This window comes from Durio zibethinus, chromosome 25 (assembly GCF_047325235.1).
Source record: "Durio zibethinus cultivar Kanyao isolate XHJ-2024 chromosome 25, ASM4732523v1, whole genome shotgun sequence".
In the NCBI taxonomy this organism is placed as follows: Eukaryota; Viridiplantae; Streptophyta; class Magnoliopsida; order Malvales; family Malvaceae; genus Durio; species Durio zibethinus.
In genome coordinates this window covers 12,331,022-12,353,755 of record NC_143186.1, presented here as the reverse complement: position 1 = coordinate 12,353,755, position 22,734 = coordinate 12,331,022, and the positions used below count along the sequence as shown (strand labels likewise).

General features: G+C 28.7%; 1 protein-coding gene across 4 annotated transcripts; it reads right to left on the bottom strand.

Annotated features, from left to right (window-relative positions):
* Window positions 1-244: 244 nt before the first annotated feature.
* Window positions 245-10,733, bottom strand: LOC111275953 (putative LRR receptor-like serine/threonine-protein kinase At1g53440). Of its 4 annotated transcripts, none has more exons than XM_022861612.2 (24): window positions 10,250-10,733; window positions 7,617-7,788; window positions 7,080-7,151; window positions 6,423-6,491; window positions 6,244-6,315; window positions 6,090-6,161; window positions 5,635-5,706; window positions 5,482-5,553; window positions 5,273-5,344; window positions 5,103-5,174; window positions 4,921-4,992; window positions 4,405-4,476; window positions 4,205-4,270; window positions 4,007-4,066; window positions 3,857-3,895; window positions 3,709-3,758; window positions 3,231-3,592; window positions 2,902-3,097; window positions 2,681-2,821; window positions 2,413-2,531; window positions 2,043-2,253; window positions 1,710-1,947; window positions 996-1,146; window positions 245-852 (listed from the first exon to the last, which is right to left on the bottom strand). In XM_022861612.2, exons 1-24 carry the CDS (start codon window positions 10,362-10,364, stop codon window positions 436-438), a joined length of 3,054 nt encoding a protein of 1,017 aa, XP_022717347.2. In that variant the 5' UTR covers window positions 10,365-10,733; the 3' UTR covers window positions 245-435. The 4 variants fall into 4 exon arrangements, with proteins under 4 accessions (XP_022717347.2, XP_089610381.1, XP_022717348.2 ...); XM_089754255.1 differs by lacking the exon at window positions 10,250-10,733 and adding an exon at window positions 8,607-8,891; XM_022861613.2 differs by lacking the exon at window positions 996-1,146.
* Between the last annotated feature and the right edge of the window lie 12,001 nt (window positions 10,734-22,734).

Genomic DNA, 22,734 nt, shown 5'->3' with positions numbered 1-22,734 from the left:
TGACAACAACCTAACTAAACAAGGGAAATTTTTTGCATAGACAAACCCGGAAATGTGTAATGCACCAAACCCAACTCTCAGAGTAATTTCTATACCTTTTAATAATGGTACCATAACCATAAACCACCCTTTCTTTTTTTTCTTTTCTAAACTGGGATTTTATTGCATTTCATCATGATAAAAAATACACAAATAGAGCGCACTGTGTCACCAGTACCATAATAAAGTAGAGAAACCAGTGCCATTAAATCAAACACAATCTCCATTCATTCAATAAACTCTTCTCTATACAATAAATTAGGACATGTCCATCTACACATTATATCATAACATTTTTCTTCACCTTATATCTGATTGTAATAACATTTTCATATCTATATTTCCATTGCAAAGAATCTGAGTCAGACGAGCAACAATTTTAGAGCACAAAATCAATCAAAGTTGTTCTGAAGGAGTTTTCAGAAGCATACTTGATGAAGAATGTTCTCGAGTCTCATTTGGGAGAGATATTGAAGAATCAATCCATGGTCCATCCATAGATGTGCTTCTTGGAGCCTGACTATCATGAGAATATATAGAGACATTCGTCTGGCTGTCGTGTGATAGCAACTCAAAGGCTTTAAACCTCGCATCTTGCTCCACACCCTTGCGCTTGATTAATGGAGCTTGGACAGGAATCTTGCCTTCCATCATACTTACTACAGAAGACATGGATGGCCTTAGAGTGGGAGATGGATTCGTGCACAATAGAGCCAAGTTAAGCATCCTTAATGCCTCTTCTTTTGAGTATTTTGAACCGAGACTTGGATCAACAAGCTCTAAGAGGTTTCCTTGCTCTTGCAGGACATAGGCCTACAATCATAGTCGGCATAAAAGTTAGCTAATGAGTCGAGGATCCCATATTTGCATAACAGGTAAGAAAAACAAAGAAACAACATAAAGTCCGAAACAAAAGATTACGCAGTAGAAAAGCAAAGCTGATAAATAGAGCTCACCCAATCAAGGAGATAAACAAACTCCTCCTTAGGCCTGTAATTTGTGTTACTCTTCCCACTGACAATCTCCAAAAGAACAACACCAAAGCTATAAACATCTGCTTTGTCTGTCAAGTAACCCCTCATTGCATATTCAGGCGCCATGTAACCTCTGGATAAGAGGACACAGAAAATGTTGAATATAGCAGCAGAGAACCAGAAGCCTCAAAGCAGCATCAGAGAATACTACCCCAGTCAAAGTTTGACATATTACAGGTAATTCACATCATACTACTAAGCCATCTGCTAATTCCCTAATGCCATCTTTTTTTATTGGAACAAAAAAGGCCGCAGCATGGGATAAGGAAAAGGGTTGTGCAAGTAGTGAGATTTGAAATACCACCTCTTAAAAGTGATTAAACGAACCCAGCTGAGTTAAAGCTCTCTTTTTACTAAAAGCTGATATATATATATATATATATTTATTTTGTGGACTAAACATCAACAGATATATATATATATATACACATATATATTTGTTTATTTTGTGGACTAAACATCAACAGAAATGTCTTTATAAGAATAGACAACTTTTTCTCCATATTATCCAAAATTAAGGGAAAAAACTCTTCGAGCTCATATTTCAATATTTAATCTGTTATAACAGAAAAATAAAAAATTCAAGCAAAAAGATTCAGGGAGTGAGAGAGGGAGAGATGAGGGGAGGAGACTCACATTGTTCCAGCTATTCTTGTGCTGATATGGGTGTTCTCTTCCTCATCGAGTTTTGCTAATCCAAAGTCAGAGATCTTAGCATTTAGATCCTTATCAAGCAGCACATTTGTTGCCTTAATATCTCTGTGAACAATCTTCAGTCTTGACTCCTCATGAAGATAAGCTAGACCTCTTGCTATTCCCAAGCATATTTTCTTTCTTGTTGACCAGTCCAATGTAATACGCTGTTCATTACGACCTGGAAAGAATGATTAAAAAAAGGAGACTGTTAGTCATCATTATCAATCTAGAACTACTGTTAGAAGTTATATAAGATGCCAGTTAGGCAATTACCAAAAAGTGCACGGGCAAGACTGTTGTTTTCCAAGTACTCGTATATCAGCAACAACTGATTTCCTTCAATACAACAGCCATAAAGCTTCACAAGATTTGGGTGTTGCAATGCAGAAATCATCCCTATCTCATTCACGAATTCACGGTTTCCTTGCTTAGATTTAGAGGATAGCTGCTTAACTGCAATTACCGTACCATCTGATAGTACACCCTACAAACAAGCAAACTGAAATTTAAGAAAAGTTCAAAAAATAATCTCTTCTCCCTTTTAGTACTAAGATTGGATGTCATAAACTAGACACTTAATCTGTATCTGAACACTATAACCATTAGGCTTCCAATCTTAGACTAAAATGACAACAATTATTACCTTGTATACTGGACCAAATCCTCCTTCGCCAATCTTATTTGCAGAATCAAAATTATTGGTAGCCGCCTTAATTTGTCTTAAACTGAAATAGCCAGTTTGAAGTTCTAGCCCATGAAGTTCTGTAATATGAACAGGTCAAAAAATTTAGCCCATCATAGAGAAAAACAGAAACAATAACATATTCTACTCTTCATTTTCGTCCTAAGAAAGTAACAATCAAAGGTGAAGATAATTATTATGCAAATATTTCTTGTATTTATGGCCTTACCATTGTTTTCATCATCTTTGCCCCCCAAGTAACCTGTCAGTCGAAGGATGATCAATAGCAAGATGACAATCACACATGAGCCAATTACAATTCCAGCAATGGCTCCAGCTGATAACCCTTTACCAGTGTCAACCTTGAAGTCTAAAAGACGAGATAGGAGTTAAGAAATGACAAGTTAAAGTTTAGCAATGAGCCAGTTCTTCCATGTGATATGGACTTACTAGGAGTTACTGTAATTGCAGATATAAGTGGTCCATAGACCCCTCTGTCGGGAATGGCAGTGGTTCCTTTTCCTCTCCAGTATAAGTGAATCTCCAAAGTACTTCCATTTACATCGAAATTGAATTCCCTGGTGATGCCCCTACCTACACCACCAGCTTCCTCCATAATATTGAAATCCTTCAAAACTACTTGCCCCTGTAGTCAAATTAGAGTTTCAGAGGGTATAATCATATGTTCAACATATCTTGGAAAGAAAGGAAACATTGGGAAACTTTCATATCAGACTTACAAGACAAAAGGTCGATGAACATAGCTAATGCATACTTACTTGAATTGATACGTCAAATAAGCGCCTTCCAAGACTGTCAAATGTCTTATTATCAGAATACATTATTTCAGCAAAGTGAAGCTGCACTTTATAATTGCCTTTTAGCAAACATAAGCCATAGTACTTCAGTGATAAAGGTGCAAGGCGTGCAGTATTGTAGAAGTCTGGACCAGTCACAGCAGATGAAGCTCTTGCAGTGTAATGAGCACCATCGTTGCCCACATAAAGTCCCGTACTACTATAAGCCCACTTATTTGCTGAATTAAAAAAGTTTGATGGACCAAAGGTGCTTAAGTCCTCTTCATAATCATTTCCGTCAACATTTGTATGCTCTCCTCCACAATTAATAAACAAGGAATGGTCTGCAAACAAAACAGTAAGGTATATCAGAGAAATTTCTGATACAAATCACAAAAATATCGAATTAATAAAAAGTAAATTTAATTCACAATGTATAAAAAGGAGTAATTATACTTACGGTTGGGATTTATGGGACAAGGAAGGTCCTTCCTTAAGCACCATGAAACTCTGCAAATTATATGTTTAGTTTCAGCACTAATTATTTTTCTAAATTCAATTAGAACAATGGTAAGAAAAATAAAACAATAGAAAGCAATAAAACTTACGAGTTGCTATCTGTGGTTGAGGAGCTGGATACTAAGTTCCTGTCAAGTGATAAAGGGATGATTTTAGAGAATATAATAGATGAATACATTGGTAATAGAAATAAACTTAAAAAGGATCTTGAAAATGTAAGAAAATGTCAGGAGGCATACACTTTCGACTGTTGGCAACTTGTTTGAGATGAAGATGTGAAATTGTTGTAAGATAAATCTCTGCAACGAATATTTCCAAAAAAAATTAATAAATTTTTAAAAACAAGAAAACTTCTTAAGTCTGAACTAGCAGTCAACTACAAACAATCAACATTCTCAACATTAAAAGAAATACTTATAGTTGGGAGATGGACTGACATGTTGTCGTCGCTTTCTAATATCCAATCAGGTACTGCTCCAGTTAATGAGTTGTTAGTTAGGAACCTAAATCATAAAAATTCACATCTCACTTTTAGTCATACAAGAAGAAAAACAAATAAGGATAAAATAGCATAGCCTACTGAAAATAAGATTGTCATAACTCTAATAATACTTCAAATTTTTATTTATCGACTTACAAGTATTGTAACCTTGCCAAATTCTGAAGTCTCTCTGGAATTTGACCAGTTAAGCGGTTGAAGCTCAGGTCCCTATAATAGAAGTCATGTCAACATAAATCAGTAAAATAGTTTTTACACAATCTACGCGACAGAATTTCTGGAAAAATTGGGTCATTTTCAAAAGCATTCATGAGTAATAGTCAACATTTCAAGAAATTTTAGGGATAATTACTATTTTTACATCTTTAGCATATCTCAGTGATTACATGGTGAGCATCGAAATCAACAATCAGGATGAAGAGACACAGCAGTGGACTTCTGGAGCTATCCAAAATGCTTTTATTACTGATCATAATCTTTATCGGTTTTCTTTTTTGAGTTTTTGTTTCTAGGAAATGCCAAAATAACGAGGCAGAATCCAGATAAAGGGAGTCAAACAATTGTGATGTTATATTCAATTTGATTTTCACTATCATCTTCTATGAAAATCATATCAATAATCTTCAAGAGAACTTCAACAAGTATGCAACTTACAATGTTTTTAATGACGCCATTTCCCCTAAATAGGCAGGGATTGAACCAGTAATCAAGCAATTTCGTAGTACCCTGAGTCATGAAATTAAAAAAAAAAAAAAAAAAAGAATCCTCCAATGAGCTATGAATAAAAAGAAGGAATCGAATAGAAAAACTTCTTACAGTAACTTATGTCAACTCACAATTCTTCCATATCTGTCATTCCCTCCAAATTTGGGAAAGCTGAACTTGTCCCACTCAAATCAGATATCCTCCTGAAAATGATGAGATATTAGAAAATTAACAGTTGCTTGAAAGCTTTATCTTGGTAAATGCATCTCGCAATTGTTGTCGTAGAGGACAGAAGACTCACAAGTCAGTTAAGTTTTTTAACTCAGATATAGTAGAAGGAATTGGTCCCTCCATTGATGTGCCTTGCATATCCCTGCAAGAGATTTAAAATTTCTTAATTAACAATGAAAAGATAAAAAGAGGGGGAAAATATAGGATAAAATTTTAAATTAGTTTCTCAAATCAAAATGATAATATAAGGTAGGTAATAATATATGATTTGAAACTCACAATCTTGTTAGTTTGGTCCAATTCCCAATGAAATTAGGTATCTTCCCTGACAAACTACTTCCATCAATTCGGCTGCATGAAGCATTTTAGAAGGTCAGGATTTTGCATAATAGTTTAATGAATTTTCAGATATGCACATTACATAACACTTACAAATCAGTTAAGTTCTTCAAATCGCCAAATGATTCAGGTATTGTGCCTGTAAAATTGTTTGCAGAAATAAGACTGCAAGCATAGAAAAGAAATCAGTTATAATTCAAATCAAAATGAAAATAGATCAGATATTCACTCAAGACACACTGTTGAACTCAAACGAGAGAAAATTTCAGAAAATTCCCAATGAAATTTGCATGTTGTATGCAAGAATCAGTGGCACATTTAACGATCTCATATTCAAAAAAAATTATATTATGTTAAAAACCAACTAGTTATCCCAAAAATAATAACGATGATGCTATTGGAATAAGCACAAAAAGTGAGCATCAAGCATCCAGTTGGATGTCTTCTGCTTCAATTTTTACAATACATAACTCCATTCCATTTGTTTATAGTAACCATGGTTCTTTACTCAGTGCCACTTCATCACATAGTTAGAGAAAAGAACTTACAGTCTCCTCAAGCGGCCCAAATTTCCTAGGTTGGAAGGTAGAAACCCCACAAGCAGATTATCTTCCAAAACCCTGTAAATGGGATTCAATTTGGTATCAATATACTATAACAAATTCTTTGTTCAATTAGACAGATTTATGCATTATGACTTACAGGTCTTCAAGCGTAGAAATATCACCAATTTCTCGAGGAATTGAACCGCTAATTCGGTTTCCTAAAAGTGACCTGAAGCGGTCACAAAAAACCAACCAGTTATATGACTTCATTGATGGCTAAATGATCAAATGACACTAGCAAGGCACCTAACAGATAAATTGAAAAGAATAACTTACAAATTGGTGAGAGGGAGCTGAGACAAGCTTGATGGAATTGATCCATTAAGATAGTTGCGAGTAAGATCGCTGTTCAAAAATGAAAGCTTTGCTAAGTATTTTCCAATCACATAAAATCATTTGGTAAAGAGTTGATATTCCACAGTTAATTAAATTCTATTAAAGAATTGCACAGAGATTTTTGCAACGTTGAGTGCCGGAAATTTTAAAAAGAAAACAGGAAAGAAAGTTAATACAAGGTTGTCTTATGCAACTATAAACGGATAGTGTCTCTGAAAGTATTTTTCTTTGTCAGTGTAATGTGATTCCTCTGCCTGTTAACTCAATCTTCAACAGAGAGACACCATATAAACTTGATATTTATCATAGCACACTGAAGTCTAAACAAATAATGAGCCCAATCTCTAGCACAAATCATAATCACTAAGTAAAGGATTATTTTGGGCTTGTTACAGAGAAAAAACTCTAACAATGCCCTACATATAGAATATAATGAAGCAACCCAGAAATCTGTCTAAGCTCATTTAGAGACAACCTATTAACAATGATCTCCATTGTCCATATCCTAGAATATCTGCAAATTGAAATGAATGAAGTATTGAACCAATGAGGTAAGCTAAATTCATAATTTTTTTAAAAAAAGTAGACATCACTTACATTACTTCCAGATGAGTCAGATTTCCAAGTTCAGATGGTAGAATTCCAGTCAAATTGTGACCCTTTATCAGACTGTTATAGCAAAAGATAAAAATCAATAAACATTGAAAGGAGGTAAAGAATAATAATTTTGAGAAAGACTAAGAATCTAGCAAGCCAATACAATCAAGCCTGGGAATCAATGACATTTTCGTAGAGTGAATTACAAAATCATTAATATCTTCTTTTATTGGATATATAAAAAGAGAATTACATAATTAGTTTTATAATAGGTATCAAATGAACATAACTAGAATCAATTTGGGCATTCAGTTTTGGCCTTTTCTGATAAAGTTTTAAACTGATTGCAGATAATATACAGAAACTATTAGTCTTAGTCTCATCCTAAACATATTCACTATACAATATTCTTCTAATATTCTAAGAAAAAACCCTAATACATTCTGTCTTGATCAATGTTTCATTTCATTAATATCAGCAGAATTTGCAGGATGGGACGAACTTAATAAATTGTATGCGTGATAAGTAAATTCTTACATTTGAGTGACATGGCAAATGGTTTTGTTTCCATCAGAACAGTTACATGCAATACTGCTTTCAACAAGCTTAGCAACGTCATAGTTCCATGAACTCTCATTGCAAGTTGTTCGGCTGATCAAAGTAGCATTCGGGTGCTGCAGTTTTGAAAGTACAGTTTGAAGAGTTTGCGCTGTTGTAGACAAGGCTGAACTTTATCAGTAAATGCACAATTGCAATAATACAAATAGCTATTTAATCAGCATTTTTTTTTATAAATATGAGTAGTAATGATAAATATAAAATCAGATTCAAAGGTTCCAAGATTTTATTTTCTTATACTTAGAGAAAGTGTCTGATACGTGTATATGTTCTTACTCCGAGCTTTTTCATACATTTAGAGGATTGGATTGTCATATCCATGTCTGATCAAAGTACGTAAAAAAGAAAAGTATATAGTCAAAATTTTCCATTGGACGCGTGAAATTAATGCAACTGTAAGAAATTTGGAAGCATTAGGATAAAAACAAAGACTGAAGGCACATCAGACTTGACCAGGACAAATTTGAGTGATGTCAAAGCCATTAAAATATTCAGGTTTGACCATTGCAGTAATAGTTGACAGCGTGGTCAAACTCATGATGCTACTTTTCTCATTGTAATGTCAAACATGTTCAGATTCAAGAAATATGTTATCCAAAAAAAAAACAAAAAAAAAAGGCAATTTATAAATTCCCATCTAAAACCAAAAGCACATAATTAAACATATGCTTTATAACCTAGTAAAACATGGCCGACTCATTGCCAGCTATAAGTGGCCATTTATGCTTACCTAAAATGCAGAATGAAGACAGATATACTACTCAAAATAGAGAAAAATAGACAATTGAATAGAAACCCAACCCCATCAAGCAATAATTGGAATCAGATAGACAAATTGCAGAGTCTAATTCCAAATACATCATATGAAAGTTTTTTTTTTTCAAGCTGTAAAATATTTTTGGGCTTTACCCATACATCTCTTTCGCAGACAAATCCAAACAAACTTATTTATGTTGGACCTCACGAATTCATATGAAACTTTTTAAATTATAATACCCATCACTGCCAAGGGAATAAAGTCTATATGTAATTTAATCACTGATTGAAACGATCCTATGACTCTGATTTTCCTAATCTGTTCACAATTCACATAAACTAATTGCTGGCATAAGAAATGAACTAATTGCTGGCAAGTGATTGTTGAAAACAATGGCCTTCAATAAATAAAGTTCGGAATGTTTTAAAAAATATCTCATATTGACCAGATCAAGTGGTGCACAAATAATGCAAGGCTGGTACGGAAAAGTCTCAAATCTAGGCCAAACAGTGGGGCCATCTACTGTACCAAATAAATGCAAGAAATGGATAGGATCAAAGTTGAGTTATAAAGTGAACTTTCCTTTTTCTATTAACAATTATCAAATGCTCGATGCAATGAAAGCCACATGTTTATAAATATAGAAAAACAAAAACAAAACAAACATGGAAGAACACGGCAATTCAGGACTGGAATCAGATTCTTGATCGTCTTATTTTGAAAGCAGTTGACAGATAGTCCAAGAAAATAAGCAACTCAAGTCACTCAACTGATTAAAAAAAATCAACTATGTTAATTATCTGTTTGCTTGCTGAGAACTTGTTAGGGATTCAAAAACAAATCTTTAGAATTCTGTTTCATTAACAAATAGTAGAAAATATAGGTTAATGATATGGTATTGTGTTCAATATCCTCCATTTTCCCAGAAACCAAACAGAACAGAGGAAAAACCTTAAAGCAAAAATAAATGAATCTAAGAAAACCGATACGAGAAAAGTAGAGAAGAAAGATGATTAATGCCAAAAAAAAAAAAAAAGAAGAATTTGTGTAGAAAGAATGAAGTAGCAAAAGAAAACAAAAACAAGAACTCTCAACTTTACTCAACTCTTTTGAACTATTCCAAGAGTCTTTTCTCGTCACGTAACCTATATGTTTACTCATCAACAAATCAAAACTTCAGCAAAATTATTAGAAAGAGAAAAACAGACCCAAAGTTTCAATCCTATTTGTTTTCTTTGTCTAGAATTTTCAGCAACCAAACAGAGCCATCTAACCATGGATCATACAAGAACAAAGAAACTAAACCAGGATTATCCAAAATGCCAAAAACACCTTTGTTTTCATACATTTTCTCATTACCAAACAAAACACATAGCATTGCATGTAACGTAACACTTCAAAATTTTACTACTTCATGCTTCAAATTCTGTAAAAGTCTCAAATTTGTTGCAAAAATTGCTAAATCACATATACCCAAAAAATTCGTTCTTTTTTAAAACAAAACAAAACAAAAACGTTGGCACCCCAGAAACTAAAAACATAAAGAGAAGAATAAAGATGTATTTTTTCTTCCATTTTCTCTCCAAACCCTCTGTTCCTAAACGGAGAAAGTTCCATTCAAAAAGTAACAACACCCAAATCCTTAAAAATTTTAATCTCTTTTTTCCCTTGAATTCTCAGGAACCAAACAGAGTAATATTAACTTAAACAGTTAAAACAAGAGAGACACGCTGATAAATATATTGCTAAAAGAACTAAAGAGAGTTTGAATGAAGTTGGTTGATTGTTTGCATACCTTCAGTTTCAGGCAAAAGTTGAGCATTTGATCCAAACTCAGTAAAGCAATTCAAAGCCAAAAACACCAGAAAAAGTACAGAAACCATGTTCAATATGGAGCAAACAAACCCCATATTCCTCTTCTTCCAACCCCAAAATTTTCTCTCCTTTCACTTGTCCTAAAACCGAAAGATATTTAGATACTGTAAACCCCTTAAAACAACAAGAACAAGACACAAACCAACGTTACAAACAAAGCAAAACTCAATGGTTTGATGCTCTTCTTTGAACTATATGTTCATTCCCTTTGAGGAGCGAAGTGGAGTAGTTGATATGGTTATAAGGAGGTCGTCGTGTTTATTGAAAGAAAAGCAAACGTGACGTGAGAAAAGGTACACGAGTATATTATGTCTGATTTTTGTGAAGATTTTTGAATTGGTTTTTCGAAATTTTAAAGTAAAAGAAAAGAAAAATGACAAAGGGTGAGTGACAGAATTAAGACTGAGAAATAAGACGGAAGCCTTTGAATAAGGCTTTCTATATCAGCGGGCGCTGTCTTGGAAACTGCTACACTGCACACACGCTTTGCTTTTGTGGCGGCTGCCGGCATTTTTTTACTTTAGCGGTCGCCGATTCTTAAATTTAAAAATCTATATACGCATTTGATTTAGGAGAAAGTGACATCGGAATACACGTGTGATTTTCGAATTACGTTGATTTGTATTTGATTCATAAAAATAAAAATTTATTTAAAAAAAGTTTTTATTATATCATTTTTATAATATGTGAATTACACGTTATATTTATAATATGCATATCAATTACACGTGATACATTAATAATATATTTTTTTGTTAAAACAAAATAATTTTGAAAATATTATTTTATATTTTTAATAAATATAATTTTATAATTTTAATTATTATTTTAATATTGATTTTTTTTCGCAGAAAAAATACGCGATTAAAATTTCGTGATAAAGTTTATATGAAAGTTAGAATGGAGGTGATAAATCTGCTCTCCAAGAGGTTTTTAAAGGCGAAACTCTTGCAAAAAAATTTATATGTAATAATATTAAATAAATTTATTTTATATATGAAATAATATTAAATAAAAATATTTGATTTGATTATTTTATTTTTAATAAAAGTTACGTTTTCATCTTAAAAGCATTTTTTTTCAATAAATATTATGTTTTTTATCTTACAAACGTCATTTTTGTTTAGTGTTTTTATTTTTAAAAGGTCATCATTTCAATAAAAATTTTATTTATATCTTAACATCATCTTTATTAAATTTCAAAAAATATTTTTTTATATTTTCAATAAAAATTATGTTTTCATCTTAAAAACATCATCTTTTTAACAAAAACTATATTTTTATCTTATAAACATTATTTTTGTTAAATGTTGAAATATAAACATTTGTTGAGGTTAATTTTTAAGAATTTTTTTTTATTTTTAAGGCATTAGTTTTTTTAAATCTTTGAAAAAACAATATATTAATTCAACATATTTTTTCTTTAAATATAATCTTAATTAGTGTCGCCATTTTTTCTTTAAATATAACCTTAATTAGTGTCGCCATTATTAAAATTTAATAGAATCTACGATGGATGTTTATATGATTAAATTAGAGGATTCTCCTCGTTTAGATATCTGTGTAGCAAAAAAAGAAAATGATGTCACATGAACATTCATATGATATTGATGTGGCGAATTATTAAACTTCTAAAGACGATTGACATGATGAATAGATCTATTCATGGCAGAACTCTAGACAGCAGGATCTTTTTCAACCCTCAGATGTTACGTTTTTAATAAAAAAATTATTTTTATTTCATTTAAATTTTAAAATATATTTCAAAAATTTTAAATATTAATTAAAAAAATTTTAAGCCCTTTATGCTCGTTAAACAAAGCCGAGCTTTTATCAAGACTTTTAAAAGATCAACTGGACCAAATCTGGCTTATTAACATCTTTACTAACAAATGAATTTGAAAAATTTTAAAAATATCTCACAATCAAAATGTAAGTTTTAAAAGTTAAAAAAAAATAAATATTATATAAAGATAAATTTTTCTCAAATTTTATATTTTAATTAGAGGTATTCATAAATTATATAAAATCAATTTCAAATTGGATCCATGCTTAATATTAATGGTTTATAGCTTGTAGGTCCAGTCCGGTTTGATTTTTTAATTTCAAATTTTTTTCAAATTTGAACCAAAATAAAAAAAAAAAATTTCAAACTCATCTATTAAACTTAATTTATGTAATAAAAATTTTTAAAATATATATACATAAAAATAAAAATTTACATAAAAATTTAGATAATTATAATATTTTAATTATATTATATTTATTCATGCTAAGTTTGAGTTTTAATTTTTTTATTTAAAACCCGACCTCAAAATTTAAAAGAATTTAAAAATTTACACAAATCTATTTAACGAATTTTAATTTTGTATTTAAATTTTTTCAAAATTTGAATGAATTTTAAATTTTAAATGAATAATCCAACTTTTGAACAAATTTAATTATAATATTGTAATAATAAAAAATAAGTTTGTGCAGATTAACTTCGATTAGTCTCTTTTAAACTTCATTTTCAAAGAAACTGGAATTTTATCAATTTCATATCTTGTTTTAACATTTTGTGTTGATGACAGATTTCAACTTGATTTAATATATTTCTATTTTATAGTTCTCCTACTTAGAAATAAAGTTAAATATCTTTGATGAATAAAGTTTCATTGATTAATTAACTATCACCTTTTAACATTATTTCGAATATTTTATGACATGCATACATATTCTAACCATATAATACATGCATTCACATACTATATATATATATATATATATATATATATGACAAAAACTTGTAATGGTATATGAGTATATACTATAATGCTATATAAAAGTATAAGACAAAAGGGTAATAATTCGATCCTTGACTTTAATGTTTTGTGGATAATATATAAAATTAAAATTTTATTATATTTCTTGATTTGATTTAATTATCTGTGGATTTGTTTTTTAATTATTATCTCACTTTCATAGAATTGTTTTTAAAAGAATTTTAAGAGAATGTTGGGTTCAATAGTAATGACCACTTTTAATTTTTTTTTTTAATGCTACTTCAAAATTTTTTTTCTATTACTATTCCAAAGTTCATGCTACTATTATTATTTTTATTTTGGTTGCATCATGCTATTATTTTGAAAACCATGTTTTACTCATCAAAATACAATTTGACAGATATATATATATATATATATATATTATAAAAGAAGTCATATATAATAAAAAAAATTATAATAGTTGAGATTTGAATTTTAAATTTATTAAATATTATTTTTTAAAAGTTTTTATAGGAATTAATTAAATTAAGTTTTAAATTTTGAAATATCATTATTTCCTCCACTGTTAAAATAGCTTGGTTTTTAATTCTTTTTAATTAATAATTTTTATATCAATCTAATTCAAATCAAACACATTTTTCATTAAAAATTTATCAAGTTCAAAATAACCCATTTCATCAATTTTCTTGCAAGGGCACAAATCATTTAAAAAAAAAAACACATAATAACCACTTTGTTTCTTAAAATGGTATATGATTTTCATATATACACTTCTCTTACAATTGAGGTAAGTAAATCTATTTTTTTATGAATTTTTTATTTTTAAAATAATTAAAAATTAAATTCTAATCACTAAAATATTTTTTATAAGTGTCTAACGTAACCGTACAGCTGTTGCTCCTCCTACTAATGAGGTAAGTAATCCAAATTTAATAAAAAATTAAAAAAAAGGGTAAATCTCGCATCACGCCTGGAAGTTTTCAATTGGAAAATGTTTTCTCGAAGTTTACTATTAAATTACCTAACCCTCATCAATCTGACTTCCACGAAATAATAACCCTGTAAATTAAAGACAAGCAACTACACAAATTGTCCAAACATTAGTATATATTATCTAGAATTACTGGATAGAATAATAAGTTAAAGCCAAAAGGGAGATATACATTAATAAATTAATTAAAGTTTTCTTTTTTTAATTGTTAATTTTAATATTAATATTTTAAAAAATTATTTATCCAGTTAAATTTCCAACCTTCTATTAAATTGTTTGATTGTGACATTATTGGAGACAGAAATGGGGCCATGGATAAAAGGTTTCATGGTCAGCAAGATTTGGCTGTGAACTCTTGCCAGCTTGCATATGAACTGTCCTGCAAAAGTGAGCAAAATTATATATGATAATTTAAAATATAATATGATAATATAATATGAATATAATAAAAATAAAAATATGATAGTGATATGATTTAAAATTATAGTAATAATTATATATAGATTTAATAAAATCAAAAATAATATATTTTATGTTTTTATATTAATATAAATTATAATGTATAATTTTTATATAAAATATGATATAAATATATTAATTTTAATATTTTATACTATATAAATTAACAAATTATCATATAGGCAAAATCAAATTTTGAAAAAGCGATTTGATTCTTGTTTTCATCAAACAGGTTCACACCTTGAAAATCTAGGTGAAATTTTTTCTTTGTCAAGAAGTCATGTTTGGATGATCAAAATTAATCAGCGAAGAAAATCATTATAAGAGCTGGTTGTTTTCTTCTTTTTTTTTTTTTTACTTTTTTTAGTTAATTAGTTAAACCAAAAAAAAAAAGATTTTAATCCCAAATTTTAGTTATTGTTTTGGCCTATAATTTCTCACATCTCATGTCTTTGGTTGTTTATTCTTTTTTTTTTTAAGGGGCAACGGAAGGAGCTAATTACTTCGGTTTTAATTAATTATAAAAGGAAAATTATATAATGGAAATTTACTCAATTATTTCTTTAATATTGCTAATTCCTACCACATGTTCAAAAATTGCCATTCCTGCCATGGCCATGGTAGGTGAAAGGGACAGGAGAAATGAAAGAAAAAATAAATGAAAAATATTCCTTAAAGACTTTTTTTTTTCTAACTTATACCTTAGGGGCTTAATTAGATGAATAGGTCAAGATTATTATCTAAGAAAACACTCATATGTAATTAAGTTAATTACTTGAATACAACATGCAGTAAATTACCTGGAATTTGCTTAAAGAAAAGGTAAAAAAAATAAAAGCAAACTGCATTGGAAGATAAATTAATGAAGATAAAAAAAATCAAATTTAAATTCAATTGGATCGTATAATCATTTTTAAAAAAATAATATTTAATAATTATGAATTTAAAAATTAATATCTCCATTTTTTTTAGATTACGATTTTTTTTATATTAAAAAAATGTAAGAAACAATAGGGAAAATGTGGGGTCTTAGCAATTTATCAACGTGACAGAGAATTAAACTTTAGATCATGCCATTTTTCTAGGCACCTGGATTTTTACCAGTTTTCAATTCAGAATCATAGTCAAAATGAAAGATTAATCAAACATTTTTAAAAAGTCAAAGATCTTAAAAAAGAGTACTCTTTGGCCCCTAATGATTCTCCTTATCTTCAACTTAACCTTTTGGAAAACTTGATGTATGCCTGCTGGAAGGCGAATCAATCAAATGCATGATTAAGAAGAAAAATGATATTGGAAAATTTTCTATTTTAAACATTTAAATAGATAATCAAACAAAAATTTGAAAGTTGAAGTCCAAGAATTTGACATTTCGCTGGAGAATAAGAACAAGAATTCGAAAAACAAGAATATTTAAATAGATCGGTTTAGTTGAATTTGGTTAAATCTTATTTATTAAAGATTCAATAATGAGTAGACATTGACACTTTATAGGGATTTCTAAGATTTTTTATAATTACAATACTTTTTTTTTAAATTAAGATTTATTTTTGAATGCATTATTCTTGTACTACATTCAAGAATGGATAAAATATTAATTACAATTATTTTTTTAAAATATCACCTAAATAAGGCCATATGTAATAAGCAACTATTCACATTTCTAATGCTATAAAAAATTATCTTCCATTATATAATTCAAAATTAAATGAAATTAATATGTATATAAAATTAAATAAACATTTACCAAGATAAAAAAAAAAAAGTAGGGCATGCATATAACATGGAAAGAACATTACATAATTTTTTAAAAAAAAAATTGAAGGTGAGGGAAGATTTTAATATTAACGCATATTGTAGATTTTAGAGGATTTATATTAAAATCATAAATCATTTATTAAAAATTAAATTGAAGATAAATCGTAAATTTAAAAAAATTATTTAATTTATAAATTATAAAAAAAAATTTTAACAAGATTCGATTCTGAATTTTATAAATAAATTATTTAAAATTTACAGACTCTATGAATTCCTTTACAATCATTGCATAATCTTTCTAATTGATAAGTTAGACTGGTTTCATAAAGTTGATGCGAAGGTTTCCTTTGCCTTTTACTATTTGTCAGGGCAGGTTTGAATTGAAATTTTCTACGTTCTCAGCGCTAAATTTGGAAAGTTCAGAAACATAATCACGTGGCTGATCCGCCTGTGCAACCATACCAGCTTTTGAATAAGACAATTTCTCATATTGTGGGTAAAACAGCTTTATTCGTACGCCGTTTGTTTCGCGAATTTTTAAATTAAAAAAATAATTTATGAAAAAGTGTGATAAAAAGGGGGGAGTTAGGGTTGGTAGCCGGCTAATTTTGATAAATTTTGATCTTTTTATAAGATTAATTTTTTTAAAAAAAATTTTGAGTTTTAAATTGAATTAGATCGAATAATAATAAAAAAATTAAAATTAAGATTGATTTTTAGGTAAATTTGATATATATAAAAAAATTATTTTTTAATTATTTAATTAATTTTTTATTTATATATTTTTTATATATTTAATTTTATATTTATATTTAAAATAATATTTTATTAATTTTAAATCAAGTTTTGTATGATTTATATAATATCGAATTGGATCTAATTCAAGTATGAAAAAATTAAAAAAAATATTTCAATCGAGTCAGATTAAAATTTTATGAATTTAAAATTGAATCAAATTTGAGATAAATAAAAATTCATATCGATCTGACCTGTTATAATCTTTAGAGAGTTATAATTTTCAATGTATTTGATTTTTAGATTCTTTTATTTGATTAAAAAAAATTTGTGTTTATTAAATTATATATTTTTATTATAATATTTTTAACAATTTTAGTAAAAACTTTTGATTTTGATTTAAAAATCATAATCACGATAAATGATATCTTTATTATCAATCGAATATAACCTTCTATAAAATTAAAATTATACAATTATAAGAATATCACATATATAACTTGTATATAAAAATAAAAATACTCGATTACCATGTTTTAATGAAAAAAATATTATAATTGACATGAATTTAAAAATTAAAATTACCCAATCATGATATTTTAATAAAAAACAGCATAATTAAGTTAATTAACTATAACATTTTTCATTAAAATGTTGTAATTAACTTACCATGTATCAATTTTATTATAAATATGAATAAAAATAATGGGAAACGTCTTTTATAAATGCTTAAAAATATTATCGAGAGTCAGAAAAATCCAAGTGGATCAAATCAAGCATTCATTAAACATGAATTATTCAAGCTTTTTAATCCACAACTGAGCTTTATGTCTTGCTACTTTTTTACTACTTATATATCGACCTTCCTTTGGAGTAAAACAGTGCAAGGCATATCATATCTTCAACAACTCGCTCTTTATTAATCAATTATGGCATTTTTTTTTATTAAAATGTGGTAATAGCGACATTTCTCATCTTAAATACAGCGTATGTTTAATAAAAATGTTGTAATAATCAATTATATAATACAATTGAAAATCTAACAAAAATATACTTATTATTACGTTTGAATGCAAAAAGCATTGTAATTAATTTAAAATATAATTCAATTTTAATTTCAGACTTATTTTATTTAGGTCAAATAAAAGAAATTTTTTATTTAGATCAAATTTAGAATTCAATCAACTCTTTGTTTGAAATTTTAAAATATCATAAGAAGATTTAAGTTTTTATTCCAAAATTTTAGATACTATTGAGAATTTATTTTTTTCAAGAATTGAATAACCTTGAATTAAATGTGGGAATCATATATCCACAATCAAGATTTCGAAGAAAAATTTTTTTATTCCCACGAATCAAATACACTCTTAGAAGGAAATGGTTTTCTTTTTTTCCATTTTTTTTTTGCTAAAATTTGATGAATAAATTACACCATGTAATAATTACTTAAATTTATTAAAATTTCCATTTCAATCATTTTAAGTTTTAACCTTCTTTATGAAATGTTACATTCTGTAGCGAGATATTTAAATTTAAGGGTTCAGTGAGTAAATTTGTTTAAAAACCGAATTATCTACTTAAATGTAAAAGTTTATTTAAATTTTAAAAGAGTTTAAATAAAAAATTAAAATTCATTAAACGAATTTAAATATAATATTTTTAGATCCGTTTAAATTTTGAATTAGGCTTTGAAAAAAAGAATTAAAATCTAACCTAACTCGAACAAAATATATTATTAAAATATTATAACTATATAAGTATATATATATATATGTAAATTTTTATTTTTATATTTTAAATTTTAAAAAGATCTTTAAAATTTTTTTATTATATAAGTTAAATTTAATAAGGGAGTTTGAAATATATTTTTTCAATTTGGATTGGACTTGAAAATTTTTGAAGTTCAAAATATCGGATTATACTAAATCTGAATAAGTATATAAGCTATTCATATCAAACATGAATCTAATTCGAACCTGACCTATATGGTTCATGAATACTTTTATAGTCGGGTCAAGTTATGTTTATAAGCTCAAAATTTTTAAAAATATATTAAATATTAAAAAATAAAAATATTTTAATTATATTTTAAAAATAAAGTTAAAGAAAAAATATTTTCATTTATTAAATAATGTCTCAGATTTAAGACTTAGGCAAATCAAACTAAGCCCACCGAATCGAACAAATAACTCAGCTTATGAATAAGTTTATGTCATAACAGTTTTGGGACTGCCAGACATAAAATGTTTTAAAATCGAGAGAAATAAAAAGGAGTCGCCACTAATCTTCGTTGGGGTGTGATTGCTCACCAAAAAGTTTTTCTTTTTAAATAAACTATAAAAACGGTTTAAAGTTTATCAAAAAGATAAATTTTAGTCTACGAAAAATCAGGTTGGGTCCGGGAGTCGGTTATGTGTGGGAAAGAATTAGCACCCCTACAACGCCTATAAATTGGTATCATTCCACTATACGCTATATTTGATTTTGGATAAAAATGATTTTGACTTTAAATTTAATAATAATTCCCTTCATTTTAAAAAAAATATTTTTGCTAAAATTTTTATTTAGAAATATTGAAAAAATCTTTAAATTAAAGAATTACTTTAAAATTCTCCAACATCTAGGCATAATTTAAAATAACTCTTTTTACTTAAGATTTAACATAATAATTCTTAAAATGAAATAACACTCTTTATAGAAAATTATTGGTGACTCTCCAACATCTAAGCAGAGTACCAAGAATTATTTCTTTCGGAATGTTACTTTTATTTTATTTTAAAATATCACAAAAGTTTTTTTTAAATGTATTATTCTTTTTTATTATAAAATATTTTATCATCAAGTAGTAATTAAAAAAAGAATAATGCAGACAATTATTGATGATAACACGATAACGTATGAATGCTAATGAATCTCATGTAAAATGAAATGCAATTTGAAAGTTGGATTCTTAAGTATAATGAGACCACCCCGACTCTCCAACATCTAAACAGAGCTTAGGTGCGACTGTTTATATTTAAGATCTCAATTTACCATTATACGTTTTATTTATTAATTTTATTATTAATGTGAATTAAGAAAATCATGTGAAAAGACTTAACGAAGTAAAATTTCCTAAATACCCTATCATCTATATGGCATTCGGGAACAAATTGCTTCAAATGAAATTTTTACACGTGTCCTTAGGATTTTTAAGAGGTTTTGAGTAAAGGCTTGAGTAGAGGTTTTGAAGGTTTGGTTTTAAGGTTTAGAGGGTTTTAAAGCTTGAATTTTAGGATATGGAAGGTTTAGGGCTTTGATTTTAGAGTTTGGAGATTTTAGGGTTTAGGTTTTGAGGTTTGGGGTTTTGATTTAAGGGTTTGGATTTTAGAGATTTTGAATTTTGGGGTTTGGATTTAAGAGTTTAAAGGTATGAATTTTTGGATTTTGGGGGGTTTTGGATTTTAGGGGTTTCGGATTTTAGGAGGTTTGGATTTAAGAGATTTTAGAAACCTAGGATTTTGAAAATTAAGAATTACTATTTAAGGTTTCATTTTTAAGAAAATGCGAACATCTCTAAAAATCCTCAACATTTAGGCAGATTTTCGAAGCAAGTTCGATTTTAATGATTTTTGAAAATTAATCAATAATTTCTCATATATTTATTTTTTATGAAAATTTATTAATAATAATTCTCCAACATCTAGGCAGAATTATTTTTTTAAAAAAATATTTTTATTCCATCCAACATCTAGGCAGGGAAAATAATAAAAATTATTATTATTTTTTTGAGCATTTTTAATATATATCTTTAGTTATTACTTGTTTTCAATTTTATTATTATTAAAACAATTAAAAAACTTATCCTAACAAATTTAAAACTTATTATGCATAAATATAAAAAATATACTTAAAATAACTAAAATAATAATATATAAAAAAATTAAAAAAATTTTTTTTTACCTGAACCGTACCGGTCAACGACGGTTCGGTTGGATCGAAAAAGGGTCGGTTCGATGAGCTGTTCGGTTGAGCCGGTTGAGGAACGGTTTGGACCGGTTCGATCGGTTCACTGGCGGTTCATCTGAACCGACTGGAGGTTGGCTGAGGTGAGTTGACGGGTCGGGTTCGATCCACTCGCGGATCCTCTTACGCTTGAAACGACGTTATTTTGGCCTTATGCTCAAAACGATGTCGTTTTGCTTTTATATTTTCTATAAAAGTCAGGTTTTTTTTTTCAGCTCATTTCACCATTTCCACCAAAAAATTTTTTCTCAGAGCTTTAGGTCTCTCTGGCCCCACCAAAATCAGATCGTCGGATTACTGTGCCGATCGCAGCCTGGGCCACTACCGGTGGTGGTTGTCGGTGATCAAAAATTTTGAAATCCTCATGAAAGCTCTTTTCAACACGATTTTTCTAGATTCGATCTCTTCTTCATCGAAAACGACCCCGATCGATGTAGATCGGGGTTTAAAGTTTTCTGTTCTTTCTCTTTTTAAAAAAAAAAAACTCAAACTAATAACCTTTCTTTTTTGTTTCAAGTATCTCCTTGGCGCTGGGTTCCTCGTCGATTCGACGAGGACTGTGGTTTCTATTTTATGATTTTTTTGCGTTGATTTTTGTAGATCTGTTTGGGTATTTGGAGAGGTTGTTCGCGTTTGTTTTTTTTCGTGTCTGAAAGGTTTTTTTTATAAGGGTGGAATGTGCATATTTTTGGTGTTCAGTGAGGGATGTCCGAGAGTTCTAGCTTTCGAAAAAGGGGGTCCGAGAGAGCTTGAAGGGGAAGAAGTTGAGAGTTTTTAAAGAGTTCAAAAGGGGATCTGGGTGGCTGTAGGTGGGCTGAACAAGGGGCTGGTCAGGGGCTGGTCGGGGGCGGCAACAATGTCGTACCCCATCAGCCACCCTATTTTTTATTTTTTTTCTTTTTCTTGTTTTTTTGTTTTTTTATATAATTAATAATTACTATTTTAAAAAATTATTATTATTATTATTATTAAAATTATTAATATTATACTGAAATGAAAATAGTAGACCCGGATAAAATCAGTGCTCCTTACATATTACTGAGAATCAAGAATAGAACAAAGACAAAGACAACGATTTTGTTCGAAAGTAAATCGTGATATAAAAAAAAAACACAAAACGATTGGGATGACACCATAAGTTGAAAAATAATGAATCGATCGAGATAATATCACGAATCGAATTTATGCCCGAAGGTCTTATAAAATCGACTGGGATAAGATCATAAGTTAAAAAATAAAGAATCGATCGGGATAACACCGCGAATCAAATTTAGGCTCGGAGGTCTTAGACATCATGTCCGGAGGTTTTACAAAATCGATTGGGATAACACTGTAAGTTGAAAGATAAAAATTGATCGGGCTAACACCGTGAATCGAAATTATGCCCAGAGGTCTTAAAAATCATGTCTAGAGGTTTTACAGAATCGACTGGGATAACACTACAAGTCAAAAGATAAAGAATTGATTAGGATAACGTCACGAATCGAATTTATGCCCGAAAGTCTTACAAAATTGACCAAAATAACACCATAAGTCAAAAGATAAAGAATCGATCGGGATAACATTACGAATCGAAATTATGCCCGGAGGTCTTATAGAATCGACTGAGATAACACCATAAGTCAAAAGATAAAGAATCGATCGGGATAACACCGCGAATCAAAATTATGCCTAGAAGTCTTAGAAATC

Excerpts from the sequence above, each read along its gene's own strand:
- LOC111275953 (XM_022861612.2), bottom strand. The coding sequence starts at position 10,364 with ATGGGGTTTGTTTGCTCCATATTGAACATGGTTTCTGTACTTTTTCTG. Across the intron at positions 5,707-6,089 it reads TTGGGCCGCTTGAGGAGACT|TCTTATTTCTGCAAACAATT; the intron begins GTAAGTTCTTTT and ends CTATGCTTGCAG. Across the intron at positions 4,477-4,920 it reads ATGGCGTCATTAAAAACATT|GGACCTGAGCTTCAACCGCT; the intron begins GTAAGTTGCATA and ends CTTCTATTATAG.